General features: G+C 29.7%; 1 protein-coding gene across 1 annotated transcript in view; it reads right to left on the reverse strand.

Annotated features, from left to right (window-relative positions):
• CDH10 (cadherin 10) overlaps window positions 1-14,651 on the reverse strand; it is a 287,440-nt gene that overhangs the window by 28,439 nt on the left and 244,350 nt on the right. The window contains exons 6-8 of the mRNA XM_003759643.2: window positions 11,269-11,456; window positions 6,870-7,123; window positions 560-696 (exon numbers count right to left, since the gene is read on the reverse strand). Of these exons, the coding sequence (XP_003759691.1) occupies window positions 560-696; window positions 6,870-7,123; window positions 11,269-11,456 (579 nt within the window). The remainder of the gene's footprint in view (window positions 1-559; window positions 697-6,869; window positions 7,124-11,268; window positions 11,457-14,651) is intronic.

Consider the following 14,651-nt stretch of genomic DNA (forward strand, 5'->3'; position numbering starts at 1 on the left):
CATTATTATCTCTCCTTGAAAGGAAGGACAATATCTTCCCTAAACAGCTCTTATTAGAAAAATATGGGAGGTAGGGTGGGGGAAAAGATTATTAAGGGGGGAAAATCATCTTAAGTTAGTACAGATTCATTTAAAAACATATCACAGATAGAAGGGTCTTCTAAGGCCTTTTTTCAGATGAAGAAAATGTAGTTCAGAGTGATTGGTGATTAATCAACAAATTAAATTGAATTTGAATTTAATTATTTTGACACTAAATCTAACATTCATTTTGTTGTAATTTGCTTACTTGGAATATAAAATCTAAGGAATCATCCATTATACTGCATTTATACACACATATACAGAATATATATATATATATATATATATATATATATATTCTGTACAGAATATATATTTAAAACATATATAAATATATATATACACATATATGTGAATTTTTATATTCTTATGCATAATTACTTTAAAGCACACATTGATTCATTTCTGAAAGAAATCTTCAACATTATAACCACCACCCACTCCCAATAAAAGTCATATAAGTAAGTAGTCTTACTGATCTCAGCTGCTATAACACTAAGATTGTGCCATTGAGATATTTCACGATCAAGTGGCTTTGATGTATAAATTGATCCATTTCCAGAATGTATATTAAAAATCCTGTCAAGATCAGTATGACGATCCAAGGAAAACCTGAGCATAACAGGCAAAGAAAAAAGATTTGAAGAAAGAAATAACAGTTCATAGCTATGCATACACTACCAGGAAATTACAGTTAGATAGATAGATAGATAGATAGATAGATGGATTATCTACATAAAATATACATGTATACATATATATACACACATAACATACACGCATATATGATTTGTTATCATATACTTCAACATGAATAAAAACTATATTCCTTGGTCATTTGATATTTTCTGTTTTGAAATATACTTTGAGTAATTTAACATATTTATGTCATCATCAACATAGTAGAAATTCACTAGATGTATGAGATGAAACAAAATCTTATTTCGTCAAACCAGGTCATGAGAATAGTTCTATAATGACCAAAATTCTTGTCTCAAATGTATAACAATTTAGAAAAGCATAGTAACAGTTAAAAGCCTGGAATTTTGCTGGTATGATATTGTGTCTTGATATGAATAACAACTTAGTGATTTCAAAATGTTAATCATTATAGATTTATTTGGCTAAGGAGAAGGATAAAATCTAAATTATGCAATGACTATGAAGCTAGAAAATAAAAATATATAACATCAAGTTGTAAAAAACTATAAAAAACAAAAACAAAGCTTCAAAGTTTCTGTAAAATAAATACTGATAAAAAATCAGAAAGCTGATAGTAAATTAATTTTCATGTCAAGATAGTGTATATCAAAAACTAGCTTATCCATAAGGTTATGTAAATAAAATAATTCATATTATCCTCTGACCTGTTTAATTGGCACTATACATTTAATCTATCTAAACAGTTCCTGGGTTTGCATCACTATGCTATCTATAAACTTGCAGATGTTGTTGTTTGAATTTCAAATGCTCAGAAACATCTCCCTGAACTACTTAAAGTTTATACACAAGGAAAAAAAATCCATTTAAACTAGAAGATCAAATGCAATCTTTAGTCCTTAAAGTACCTAGGAGACACTTTTACCTTGCCCAAATTTTTGTTTTTTGCTGTTGTTAAATGAAAATACATAAATAAATGTATAAAAGCTTCCATTTGTCTGTCCAAAAGAAAAAAAAATACTTGTAGAAATATTGCACTTTAAAAAAGAGTCATATGAAATACCTCATCTTTTTGAATTTTTTTTTTTTTTGCTATAACTGGTTGCTAATGACATCTATTGAGTGATGTGTTATTGAAGATATTAAGAAAAACTGTGGTAATAAGATGACAAAATACTGTTTATATATCTTTTAATATTTAATTATTGGTTTTTTTGAAAGTTTTGATACAGTTAAATTTTTGCAATTTTGACCAAATAGACTGAATAACCTGAAAAATCTCACATAAATGAAGCTACAGCTACCATTATGATTGATTTTCTGTACAAATTCTATTTTTCAAACAAACTGGGGATATTCTGCATTTTCTGGACCTCATTTTAAAAAAAAGATTTTCTCTTTCTACCTTCTACCCTTTTGCTCCTATTGTTTCTTTCTTATAATGTCTGCTTTTTCTTCTCTACCTATCAAAATCCAGTTTTCCCTTCTAGTTTTAGACAAAAAATTTCATCTTCCAAAAAATGTTCCCCAATTGAATTAGTCAGAAGTGATCACTCTCCTCTGCTGAATTCTTGAAAATTTTAAATAAGTATAGCTGGAGTTATATGTGTATTAGTATATATTTTATCTACTAGATTATAAGTTTCTTAAGGTGGAAGCCTAGTACTATGTCTTAACTATCCTTTATTCCTAGCCAAATTCATTTAGTACTTTGCTTACTAAAGTTAATAAAAGTTTTTCTAAGCAATTAGAACAAAATAAAGTCCTATATCTATATTCTCTTAAATCTTGACAAATATAATATTTCTTATTTCTTATAGAAATGACCATTGTGCTTCTTCCAAGTAAAATAGTAGGCAGTATCTGCATTTGGCTTTTTTTTTGAACCATTCTTTCGCTTCAGTAAATCTGCACTCTATGCTGAATTCTTAATGACCTTCAGTTAAAGAACAATGATAAAACAGCTGAAGATGAATAATGTGATGATGTGTGTTTTGTAGTGAAAGCTTTTTGTTCTAGTTAAACAAAGATGATAGAACTGTGTGTGTGTTTAATCCTCTTCATTCAATACTTGAAAAATGTCAGCAAACTTTAAGGCACAGGATTTATTTATTTTGAAAGCACAAATTTAAAAACCTACAGAATATCATTATCATGGAGAAGTGTTATTCCATGGAGTCATTTTAAAATATCCTTGGCATAATTGGTATTTTAAAGCAAGAATACTAGCAAAGCTGAGATTTTTAGTTTCTTTGATGCTTATTTAGATTCTTTTATTTACTATCAAACCATTATCACCCAAAAAGGCAATTATTTTTCTGCATAGAACAAATTAGATTTAACAGTTTCTCAATCAGTATATAGCCAAAGTGCATAATCAATATTTGTGTAGTAATTTCTGAGACTAAGAAAGTCAATTTTATTTCAATAAGTCAAATGACATGTGTTCAATAAAGAAGTTTTCCATGTTAGGTGTGGTTAGTAGAAGAATTGATCCCTGAGGCAAGCTGGTATAAATCAGTTTAGTTCCTTGGTCCCACCCTCTAAAGATAATCCAGTCAAAAATCTAAGTTATGTCAAGATTAAATTTTTCTAGTAAAACTGGAAACTAGAAAGTAGGCTAAACAAACAAACAAACAAACTAGAAAGGAGGCTAAATTTTCCCAGTAAAAAAAATTATGGCTTTGCTGCTATGTTCCTTTGAGTCAGCCTACCATTGCACTCTACTTTGGGGTATCTTTCCTCTTTCTCTTCCTTTATGCCATGTGGTATCTCCCCTATCTCCACTATCCTCAACCCCACTTCTCCTCCAAACAGCTAAATGATTCTTTTAAGGGTCATAACTTTCTTTCAGTATTTAGCCTGCAGCTAAGGTTATGCCTGAATCTCATGGGGTGCTCCCTTTTTACTGCATATTTGTGAGTTCCATTAAGGAAATTGTCTTTCATATGCTTTCCCTCTTTATTTCATATTTACCATTCCCAGTGTCTATCCCTTCTGTGCAGATGTCCAATACTGTAATCTATAAAGGGAAGTCTCACCTACTTTAGAAAGATGGGTTAAGTTCATGGGTCATTCCTTATATTAATGGAATCATAGAAATGTTCTGTAAAATAAACGTCCTTTTAATTGCACATCTTATTGACAAAGAGTTCTGTTTTTATAGTAAAGATAGAATTAGCCAGAAGAGGAAATTATATTTTTTAAAAATAATTACTAATATGTATAGTCTTCAAGGCCATAGTGTATGCACTTCTGTCCACCTGGTGGCAGTGTAATCAAACCAAAAATAAGAAAAAATACTGTTAAAAAAAAGCATGTGATAGCATAATGGAAAAATTTCTCGATTTAAAATTTTGGACACAGTTTCTACTTTTAGCTTAGATACATTATCTTGTGCATCTGTTGGCAGATCATTTTATCTCTCTGAAGGTCTGATTTCTCATCTGTAAAATGATATAATGATAATTACATTATCAGCTCCTTGGGTTGCTTTAAGAAATTTTGTCATTATTGTGAATAGTGGCCTTGAAAAACCAGAACTAGAGTACATATTATACATCATCCCGGTTTTTATATATAAAGGAAGTACATCAACTACAATTTTAACCTTAACCTGAAAATGTATTTATTAAGATTTATTAAAAAAAATTATGGTTCATTTATATATGACCATAGGTAGTTTGAATTAAAAAATATTATCCAATGCTTTCAATGACTTTAAATCATTCTTTGGTTCAAAGACCCATCTTTTCAGTATATATGTTTTCTGATGATGTCCTAGGGTTGCAAATCTTACAGCCTCAAAATCTCTTAGGAATAAAAGTTGTAGTTAATTCAAAGGAAGATAGTGGTATTTATTCTTTATGGATTCAGCAAGATTGCATCACATTTCCAATGATGACCAACACACAAGGAATGGAAAAACACATGGATTTTTAGAAAAGGAGGAGTTGTGATAAGAACCAGAAATAGTAAGAGTTTCACTAGTACTAATGAATTGTATAACACATATACATACATATAGAAGTACATAAATATACCCATATATAAATACATATATGTATATGTTTATAGAAAAAAGTCTACATTACGTTAGTTGAATCTAGTTTGGAAGACATATGAAAGACATCAAAAAGAATTACACAGTTTGAGAAGGCATAAGTGAGAGTACTGATGAAGAAAATAACCACATATAAAAGATCACAGATCTACTGAAGTATGTTTATATGACACCAATAATTTAAATTTGATCAATAAGAACAAAACACATTATCTCTCTGGGTTATGAGCTCTGGAAAATCCATACCAAATAGGAGCAGTTTAAAATATGAGCCTGGTAATATCAATTATAAATACATACATACATACACACACACACACACACACACACATACACACACACACACACACACACATATGTGTGCCAAGTAAAGTTCAGAGAGTCTCATGACTAGGTTGGACACAAATGCTCATGTTTTCAATCATAGCAACTCTCACTTAACCTCTTTAAATCATTAATAAACTTATATGGGTAAAGAGGACACCTTGTACAATTAAAATTTAATGAAACATTGAAAGATGTAAAAGTACTAGATATTATGGTCCTCATATAAAGAAAAAATAGCAGAACATGGGAAACCAAAAATTTAGTATTTTGATGAAAGCAACTGATCAATTAAAATAATCAGCTTGATCAATTCTTTGCCTTAATCCATCAATTGTATAAGTCATTGTCAAGAATGAAGCCAAGACTGCACACAGGTTGCATTCAAAGTGACCGATTTTAAATTTGCATTTTTTTTTTTTGCTAGAAGTTGTTTTAAAATTATAAACAGCAGAGGGAAAACAACATTAGTTTTGCTCTTTCAGTAATTAAACCAAGTTTTGTTTTTTATTTTTGTTTTTGTTTTTTTATAAATTTCTCATTTCTTTTAGGGGACAGGGTATTAACACAGTGTCAAACTAGATTGCTACACACTGGGACTTAAACGTGTGATGATTGTTAATATTACTCTCAACCCCTCCTACCTGCATCCCTAAATAAAAATTAAAAAAAATTAAATGAAACACAAAGGAGATCTAATTAGATGCCTTGACATGGACAACAAATAAGTGGTGTCCTAGCAAAATAACAGTAATTCTAACATTATATATATATTTATTTATTTATTGAAATCATCAATGTTCCACATGATTTTTGATTTCCATAGCAAATAGAATTTTGTACAATTTTCTGTGTCTATAAGGAAATATCTCAAATAGCAGCCAAATACACACTTGGGGGAATTAAGTAGGACGTTTTTCACTGTTTTGCTAGATCTGTCAAGAATTTTATTTTAGACTAAGAAAAAATCTCAGAAATCAATCTTTATACCAAACCTCTCATTTTACAGATGAGGAAACTAAACCCCAGAGAAGTTAAATTTATTGCCTGGGGTCACACAGTAAGTCAGTGCTAAAACCATACATAGTTATGGTTCAGGATGAATCACAGGTGCTATGATTAATAGTAGTTTTCCAATTTCATGATCTTTCTACTTCTTTGCACAGTTACTCTTTGCTGTTATTTAATCTGGCCTTAATTTGGAATTTCATTGGTGCAAGAAAATCTAGGTGAGAAAATTCCCTTTATAAATGTAGATATTTATATTGTAGATATTTGTACATATAATGTAGATATTTCCAACTTTTAATCTTAGAAAGTTGCCTATTACACTGAAAATTTAATTAACTTGCTCTGGGTCACACATCTAGTGTGTATCAGCTATAGGGCTTATAGTTAGGTTTTCCTAATTCTGAGGCTGAATCTCTGAATATCTGAAAATCTACTATTTGTTTTCTTCATATTATACTTTATTATCAACCATTAATTAATATTGGTGTCCTTAAAAGTGTTAGAGTTCTATTAAATTCGAATAAAATTTAATTAATTTTTTTTTTTTTTTGCTTTTTAAAAAAAAATAAAGTAGGGATCTACTTGTTTTCCTCTTTTTGCTCTAACATGGACTAGGCATTTCTTCCAAGAGATTATATATTATATGAAACTTGTTTAGTAGAATATCAGAATGTTCATCAATAATACCAAAAACTTTAGGTGAGAATTCAAAATATGATGTAATTACCTAATGGGGCTAGAAGCAGAATCTGGATCTCTTGCCATCACAGTACCAATGATAGTACCCACTTCAATATCTTCATGGACTTCAAATAGGTAAGAAGATCTACTGAAAACAGGGGGCTCATCCACATCTTCTACAGATATTTTCACAATGGTAGTATCTTTAAAAGGTCCAAGGTAATAGAAACGTGGATCCACATGAGTGTTTTCTGCCTCAACTTTCAGAGTGTAAAGTCTTCTGCTTTCATAGTCAAGAGGCTGTGGAGAGCAGAGAAAAAGAAATATTTATCCTCTTCCTCTTAATCAAATGATGATTTTTAAATCCATGCATAGGATTAAGTTTGCATTGAAAATATTTATTGATTCCTGAAACTGAATAAATACGTTCAGTTAATATGCATTTACTTGTATCATAGTTATAAAAGTTATTACATAAAGAATTAATAAGCTTAATTTATATTTAAAAATAAAAATAAAGTTGATTTTTTTTTTTAAATTTTGGATCTTGTGTAATGTATTTGGACTGAATTCTTTTCTGAATGGGAAATATAATCTTTCATTGAAGTAGGTTCATTTAACATTTACACAAGATCCAAAATTTTTAAAAGTAACTTTATTTTTATTTATTTTCTTTCCCTAATTTTTATATACAGTCAGCATGGTATAGTGGACAGTGAGCCAAACACAGAACCAGGGAGAACTCAGTTCAAGTCTTGCTTCTATAATCTATTAGCTATATGACAAATTTACTTAATATACTACAAAAACCTGAATTTAAGAATAGCTTACAATATCAAGCTGTGTTAATTCATGAAACCCATTTTTAATCTATAGGCAAAGAAAATTGATTAAAATATATTTCAAATTAAAATTAAAATAGCTCCATGTGTTTTTCCATTTAAAAGTTCATTTAAATAGGAGAAATTATATAAAAAGATTTTTTTTAAATGCACTGTATCAATTGATATCTAGTATAAATCTCTCAATATTCTGGGCAACCCTTTAAAACAAAAATCGGTTATAGGTTATGACAAATTAGGTTCGTAATGGGAGTTTCTTCATCTAAACATTCTAACAATGAAATGACACATTTAGCTTTTATCCACATTTTCTTTCTTTTTTTCTTTCTTCCTCCCTCCTTTCTTTTCTTGGAGCACTTTTTAATAGTATTTAGTTGATTATTTATTTATTTATTTTACTGAGGCAATTGGGGTTAAGAAAGAGAGTGAAAGGCAGAGGGAGGAAAAGAGGGAGAAAAAGAGAAAGGGAGGGAGGGAGAGAGAATTTGTTTAAATTCTTTGGGTAGTCAGTAGAAGCAAACTAGAGTAATCCAGGGGTCAGTTTAAAGACATGCCTCTTTTTTTGATGACTAGGCAGTCTATTTAAACTTTGCTTAAATATTTGAAGTGAAGGAGGATTTTACTACTCTAGGAACTTAATTTCTAGCTTTCTTCCTACTAAATCTTAGTCTTGATTGTCTAAGGAGAATTACTGATGATGGCTTTTAGATTAAGATTATCAGGTCATTTAGGATCCACCTTCAGAAGAAGATAAGGTGAGGGATCTTTCCTAACAGACAACAGGAAGAACACTCCAGAAGAGAGATTTTCATTAAAGTCATTTTCCATAAAATAATTTATAAGTGAATTTTTAAGTATTTTAGGAGGGTTGTACTAAAGAGAAAATTTAAGAGTCTTCAAAATTTCAGGATGTATTGAGTCCACATAATGAAAACTTTTCTTTTATCATATCAAAACCAAAAGTCTTCTAATTAATATAACTCTTGGATTCTTATGATAATGAAGATCCTACATTTTAGGGTACTGTCTAGAACCAATGACATTAACAGTACTTAAAAGTAAATATAGGTTAGTCTTTCTTCTACTGGCATTTCTTAGAAAAGAAAAACATGATCAAGAAAAAGAGACAATATTTAATACCCATTTCTTGTTAATTTTTATTATAGGAATGAGTTAAGTGTATTATCTCTACTTAAAAAAAAACCCTAATTTTATTATGAGAGGCTAACTCTAGGAGCATTGGGTAGTAAAGAATTGTCAATGACAAAATATACAAAGATGGAAGATTTTATTATTTTTACCTCTGTAAATCCAAGTCCACTGAAAAAAAGATGAAGATTCACTTTTGCTGTGATAAAAATGATTGAGTAGAGATTCTCAGGAGATTTTCTACTCTATTTCAAAGAGCAACAGTTTTTCTATCCATCCATATTACTTCGAAAACATCCCAATGGAAATAACAAAAGACAATGACTATGATGAAATTTATAATATTCTCTAAAATTCTTAATATAATTTTTAGTATGGATTTTTCTGTGTAAACAGGGCATTTTATTTTAATTGAATAGAGTAATTAAAACAGATTTTGTATAGATCTTTGTCTACTAAAATGTATGATCTTGTTTTCAATGTACACATTCATTATAGTGTACATATCAATCAGTGTACATATCCTGAGTAGATTTTACTCATCTTAATTCTACGTTTAAAGAAAAAAATTTCTAAATGAGTCTAGTCTTTAACTCTTTAGGTTTGAACAAATAATTTGAAATATAATACCCTTAATTTGTCTATTTTAATACATACTTTTGGTCATCCTTTTCTATGTCTATTTTACTTTTTGGTTCTCTCTGTGAGCATACACACACACACACACACACACAGACACACACACACACACACACACACACACCGTAGGAATGAAGTGAATATCCTTTGCTTTAGTTTAAAATAAAAAAAAAAAATTCTATAAATTCAGCCATTTTATCAGGAAGTTCCCTGATGGGTTGTGAAATATGAAATCTTTATTAAAAAAAAAGAATGAATGAATGAATGAAAAAGAAAGAAAACATATCAATAATGAACTTTATAAAGTCATTGAGGAAAATCATCATCAACTTTTAGTTCAATACATTTTAAATAAGATCTCTGCATTTGTTAAATAAATCTCACATGGGAGTAGAAAACACCAAAAATTGTGATTTTTCTTATTTAATAATAAGACTATTTGTTATGAGTGAAATTATATTTTAAATATAAAATCTATAATTGAATTTTAAAAATACTTCCATAGTTGTGTTCAATTTGAAAAGGCTAAGGCATTTTGTGACATATCATGTAAACAACATGTAATATTTCCAGAAAGTATTTTTAAAATAATATTTTTAAAGGTCATACCATAATTAGAGAATTTTTTGAAATAAAAAGGGTAACTTTCATTTTGACATTCTTTGGCTATTACAAGTAACAATAATAGCTAATTAATTGTATCCAGTAAATCGAAAGGCCTACCCAGAGTTACACTTGAATCAGTGTTGATTTCATTAGATTGTATTCCCTCTCTCTTTGATATACCCATACTTCTGTTCTCACAGTTTTTGACCAGATCTTTTCTTTGACTTATTAAAAATGCATTTTTGAATACTAGAAGAGTGCTGATTCAGAGTAATACTTAATACTCTATTCAAGAAGACATTTCCCTTTGTATCATCTTAGTTTGAAGCTAGCTATAGGCCTGATTCAGTTTAAATGGGTTCAATTTAATTTAAATTCAATCAACATTTATTAAGTGTTCATTGTTTGCAAGGCATTTGATAACATCTTTATGGACTTGAAGATCACAGTGACTAAAACATTTAATCCATATCACATAAGAAATTAAAATAATTACATTTTTCTTCAATTTTTGCTATTAATTTAATGTTATTACTAATTATTATTTCATACATTAAGAAATGTGTTCTATTTCCTTAAGATTCCCTTAGTTATGATACTGCATTCTTATCTTTATTCAATTAGTTATATTCACTTAAGGAAAAAATAATATCAGTTTAGGCATTTTCAATTGTGTCTGATTCTTTGTGAACCCATTTGGGGTTTTCTTGGCAAAAGTACTGAGTAGTTTGCCATTTTCTTCTTCAGCTCATTTTATAGATAAAGAAAGTGAGACAAACAGGGTTAAGTGATTTTGCTCCACATTATACATCTAGTAATTGTCTGAGAACAGATTCAAACTCAAGACGATAAACCTTCCCAATTCCATGTCCAGTATTTTATCCACTGTGTCACTGTGTGTCTATCACAAATCTATTTTGTATGAACCAATAGCATGAAAATAGAAGGGGACCCAATTATTTATACTACTTTATAAAATATTTTAGTTTTTTTATTTCATGAGTATATCCTTGGATCAAAACTATTTTTAAAAGACCCCATTGACTCTGTTTTTCCTGAATTGTGCCACGCATGAATTGAATTTAACATCAAAATGACCTATTCTCATTTAAGCCCTTTGGATTCATAAAGCTTCCATAGGCATTGAATGAATTTTATGTCCTACTCCCTTAAACTATCAGACACTTGATTGATATTGAATATGTGCACCTTTCTCACAGTAAGGATGCCTTCCTGGGTGTCCTTCTGAGTTATGATGTCAAACATATCAGTTCCATCTCCGTCAATAATTCTATATTCTATTTCAGCATTTTTTCCAGTGTCAGCATCTGTTGCTTTTACACTGCCAATGGCTGTGCCAACTGGGGAGGATTCAGGAACACGAAGATGGATTGTGTCTGAAAATTAAGAGAAAAAAAAAAACTAACTTTAGCAGAAGTTCACAAATATTGGGAAAATGTGCAGTAATGATAATAATAATAATCTATCTATCTATCTATCTATCTATTTATATCTTCTTATTTAGAAACACAGAGAATACCAACCAGAGAAAGTCATTGTTATATTACAGATGTTTACTTTATGTTAACCATTAACTAATCATTCAACAGCTGTTAATCATTCATAACAAGTGCAATTCTATATTGATGTATGAGTTGGAGGAGGAAGAAAAGAATAAGAGAACCTATGTGTTTTCCCTCAACATCCTTGCGTGCTTTTTGGGGGGGAATGTGTTGTATACTTTTATGTTCTTCTGAATAATTTATATACCTGTTCTGGGAGTTCTCATTTTTACTCTATTCTCCTTTGGTGATCATGTCAGATCCATGGGTTAAATTCTCATCTTAGGTAGATGACTTATTTATCTATATATTGATCTCTGGTTTCTTTCCTGAGCTCAGATCTTGTAAAGATTGTTAGTTTGCATGCATCTGAATAAAGAGGAAAGGAGAATCAGATTGCCTAAAAGAGAATCATAGAATTTGAGAATTGGAATGTACTTCAGCAAATATCTAAGTTCAACCCACAATATAAGTTATTGTTGCTTGTTCAAGAGGTAGCAAAACTTAAGAGTCAGAACTTTAAATCTCACTTTTTATAGATTTTTAGCTTTGTGACCATATACATTTGACAACTCATTTTTCTGCTTCTTTTTGGAGCTAATAATACATGTAGTATCTCTCTCAAAGGCAATATATGTAAAATATAGTTCACACATTAAAGTACTGTTTCACTCAATTAAAAAAAATCAGAACTTCAGCAATCATCTTGTTTAATACATATACAAAACCAATCCCTATTATCACAAGTTTTACTTTGCCTCTGTGGAATTCCCACTAATTGCTCTTGGTTCAGTCCTCTAAAAACAAATAATAACTCTTGTCTCTCTTTCACAGGACTATCCTTCAGATATTTAGATTTAGGTATCTGGTATCATTTCTTCCCTTTCTTGATACAGGGAGTTCAGAGATAATCATAGCATCTTTCCCAGCACTAATAGTCTGAAAGAAGCACCTACAGCACTGTTTCACTGTTATTTAATTTACCAAGGTTTGCAAAGCTAGTATCTATCAGAGGCAAGATGGGAAATAACCTACTTTCTGTTCATTGCACCATGATGTTTCTCAGAAAATTGCAGTTATTCTCTACTCGACTCTAACCAGTTCTTAAGTCTAAAGACAAAATATCTGTTATTTTCCTGGTTTAATCATCATTGTTCCTTATTCAGAACTTATAAGGTACATTACATTAAGGTGATTCATCAAATAATACCACCATGACTAGAAAAGTTCCAGATTTGAAATGATAAGATAGAAATCCTAATTTCATATTTTGAGTGTTACTAGATGCGTGACTTTTGACAAGTGAGTTAATATCTCTTTACCTCAGTTTTCTGACTTATAAAATGAGTATAATCTGAATTACCTACATCATAGGATATTAGAAGACACTTATTTTATAAACCTAAAAATACTATAGAAATGTGAATAGCTATTATAGTCAATGGAGTTTGAAATAGTCATTTTGACCCCAGATATTACATGGAGAAAAATGTTCTTACCTTTTTTTCTTTTCTTTAAACTCTTAGAAATGACATATAAAACCAATATTTAATGGAATTTTGCTGTAACTAAATGAGAAAATGACCCAATTTCCAAATGAGTCATAGAGGAAAACAGACATTTCCCAATCAATAATACTCTGTCACTTTTGGCATGTGGTTGTTTTTATTATTTCATTTTTTTTCTAGAAAAATCAATGACAGGTTCCCTTTTCTGATTCTATTGAAAAAAATATTGGAGGGGTGTTTGTTCATCTTGAAAAATCTCAATCAAATAACTCTAATTTTCTTTTAAAAGAATTAATTTTCCCCCCAATTCCTTTAGCATGTACCATTCCATAAACTTTTCTGTTGGGATTGCTACTGGGGATATGTCCTACTTTTTATTTTCAGGTTCAGGGATTTTGTAATTATTTAATTTGAATTCTTAGAAGTATAACTAGGTTGGAAAAATCTGACTGCAGTTAAATTGCCATTAAAATAAAGTTCAGAGATCCATAATACTGTATTATTAAATTTTATTACTTTTTTCCTCCTTCATTAAAGATCTATTTTACTTCCCCACTCTTTTGTGGAAATGAACATGGTTTGCCACAAACAAGGTCAATAGGATGAAAATTCTGCAAGTGCAGAAGTGTGGTGGTACATATTTAATGATTGACTCTCTGGGGGAAAAATTGGATACATGACTTTTTTTTTTTCTTTTTCTTTTTGAATTGGTTTATTATTTTGTTTTCCCATGATTACATGCAAAAACAATTTTTACATTTACTTCTAAAGCTTTGATTTCAAAATTGTCTTCCTTCCTCCCTTCCCATACACCTGCCCTGAGAAGGCAAGCAATTGCAAATATGTCATATGAACAGAGGCATACAAAACATTTCCGTATTAGTCATCTTGTAAAAGAAAGAATGGAATTGGGCATAATTCAATATATTTTACTTCTGGCAATTGTAAAAACTAAAGTTAACCTTAAAACAAATTGGGATAATATTATTTGAGAGAAAAAAGACCAGTCATGAAAAAGATTATTCATTTTACCTTACTGATAAAAAGGAAACAGGGATGTTTTTTAACATCATTTCTTTCTTTGTCTTGATAATACACTTTCCTAGGGGAATGTTAGTTGAAACGTGCCTGAAGATTTTAATATATGCAAATGAAATTGGCTATACCTTTAGGATTCCTAATCAAGGAGAAGCTGATTCTTATAAAAATTAGCACTTAGTAAATTAAATCTACCTCTGCAATAGATAAATATTATGGAACTGTCCCAAAAATAGTAATTCATTGAGTATATATTTGATATGCCTGTGTATATCTTTTAGAACAATATTCTTAGAAGATCTTATCAAACAGAGTTTTTGATTACTATATAAACAAATAAAAAATTAGCAAACATATTTCAACTCTACACTCTCCTTTACTCTGAAGTTCTTTGCTCCTCTGACAAATTTCAACTTTGGATTATTCCCATGAAGCTGGACAATATCAAGAAATTTCTGACTAGATCTATGACATTTTTTTTTTT

This window comes from Sarcophilus harrisii, chromosome 1, assembly GCF_902635505.1.
Source record: "Sarcophilus harrisii chromosome 1, mSarHar1.11, whole genome shotgun sequence".
In the NCBI taxonomy this organism is placed as follows: domain Eukaryota; kingdom Metazoa; phylum Chordata; class Mammalia; order Dasyuromorphia; family Dasyuridae; genus Sarcophilus; species Sarcophilus harrisii.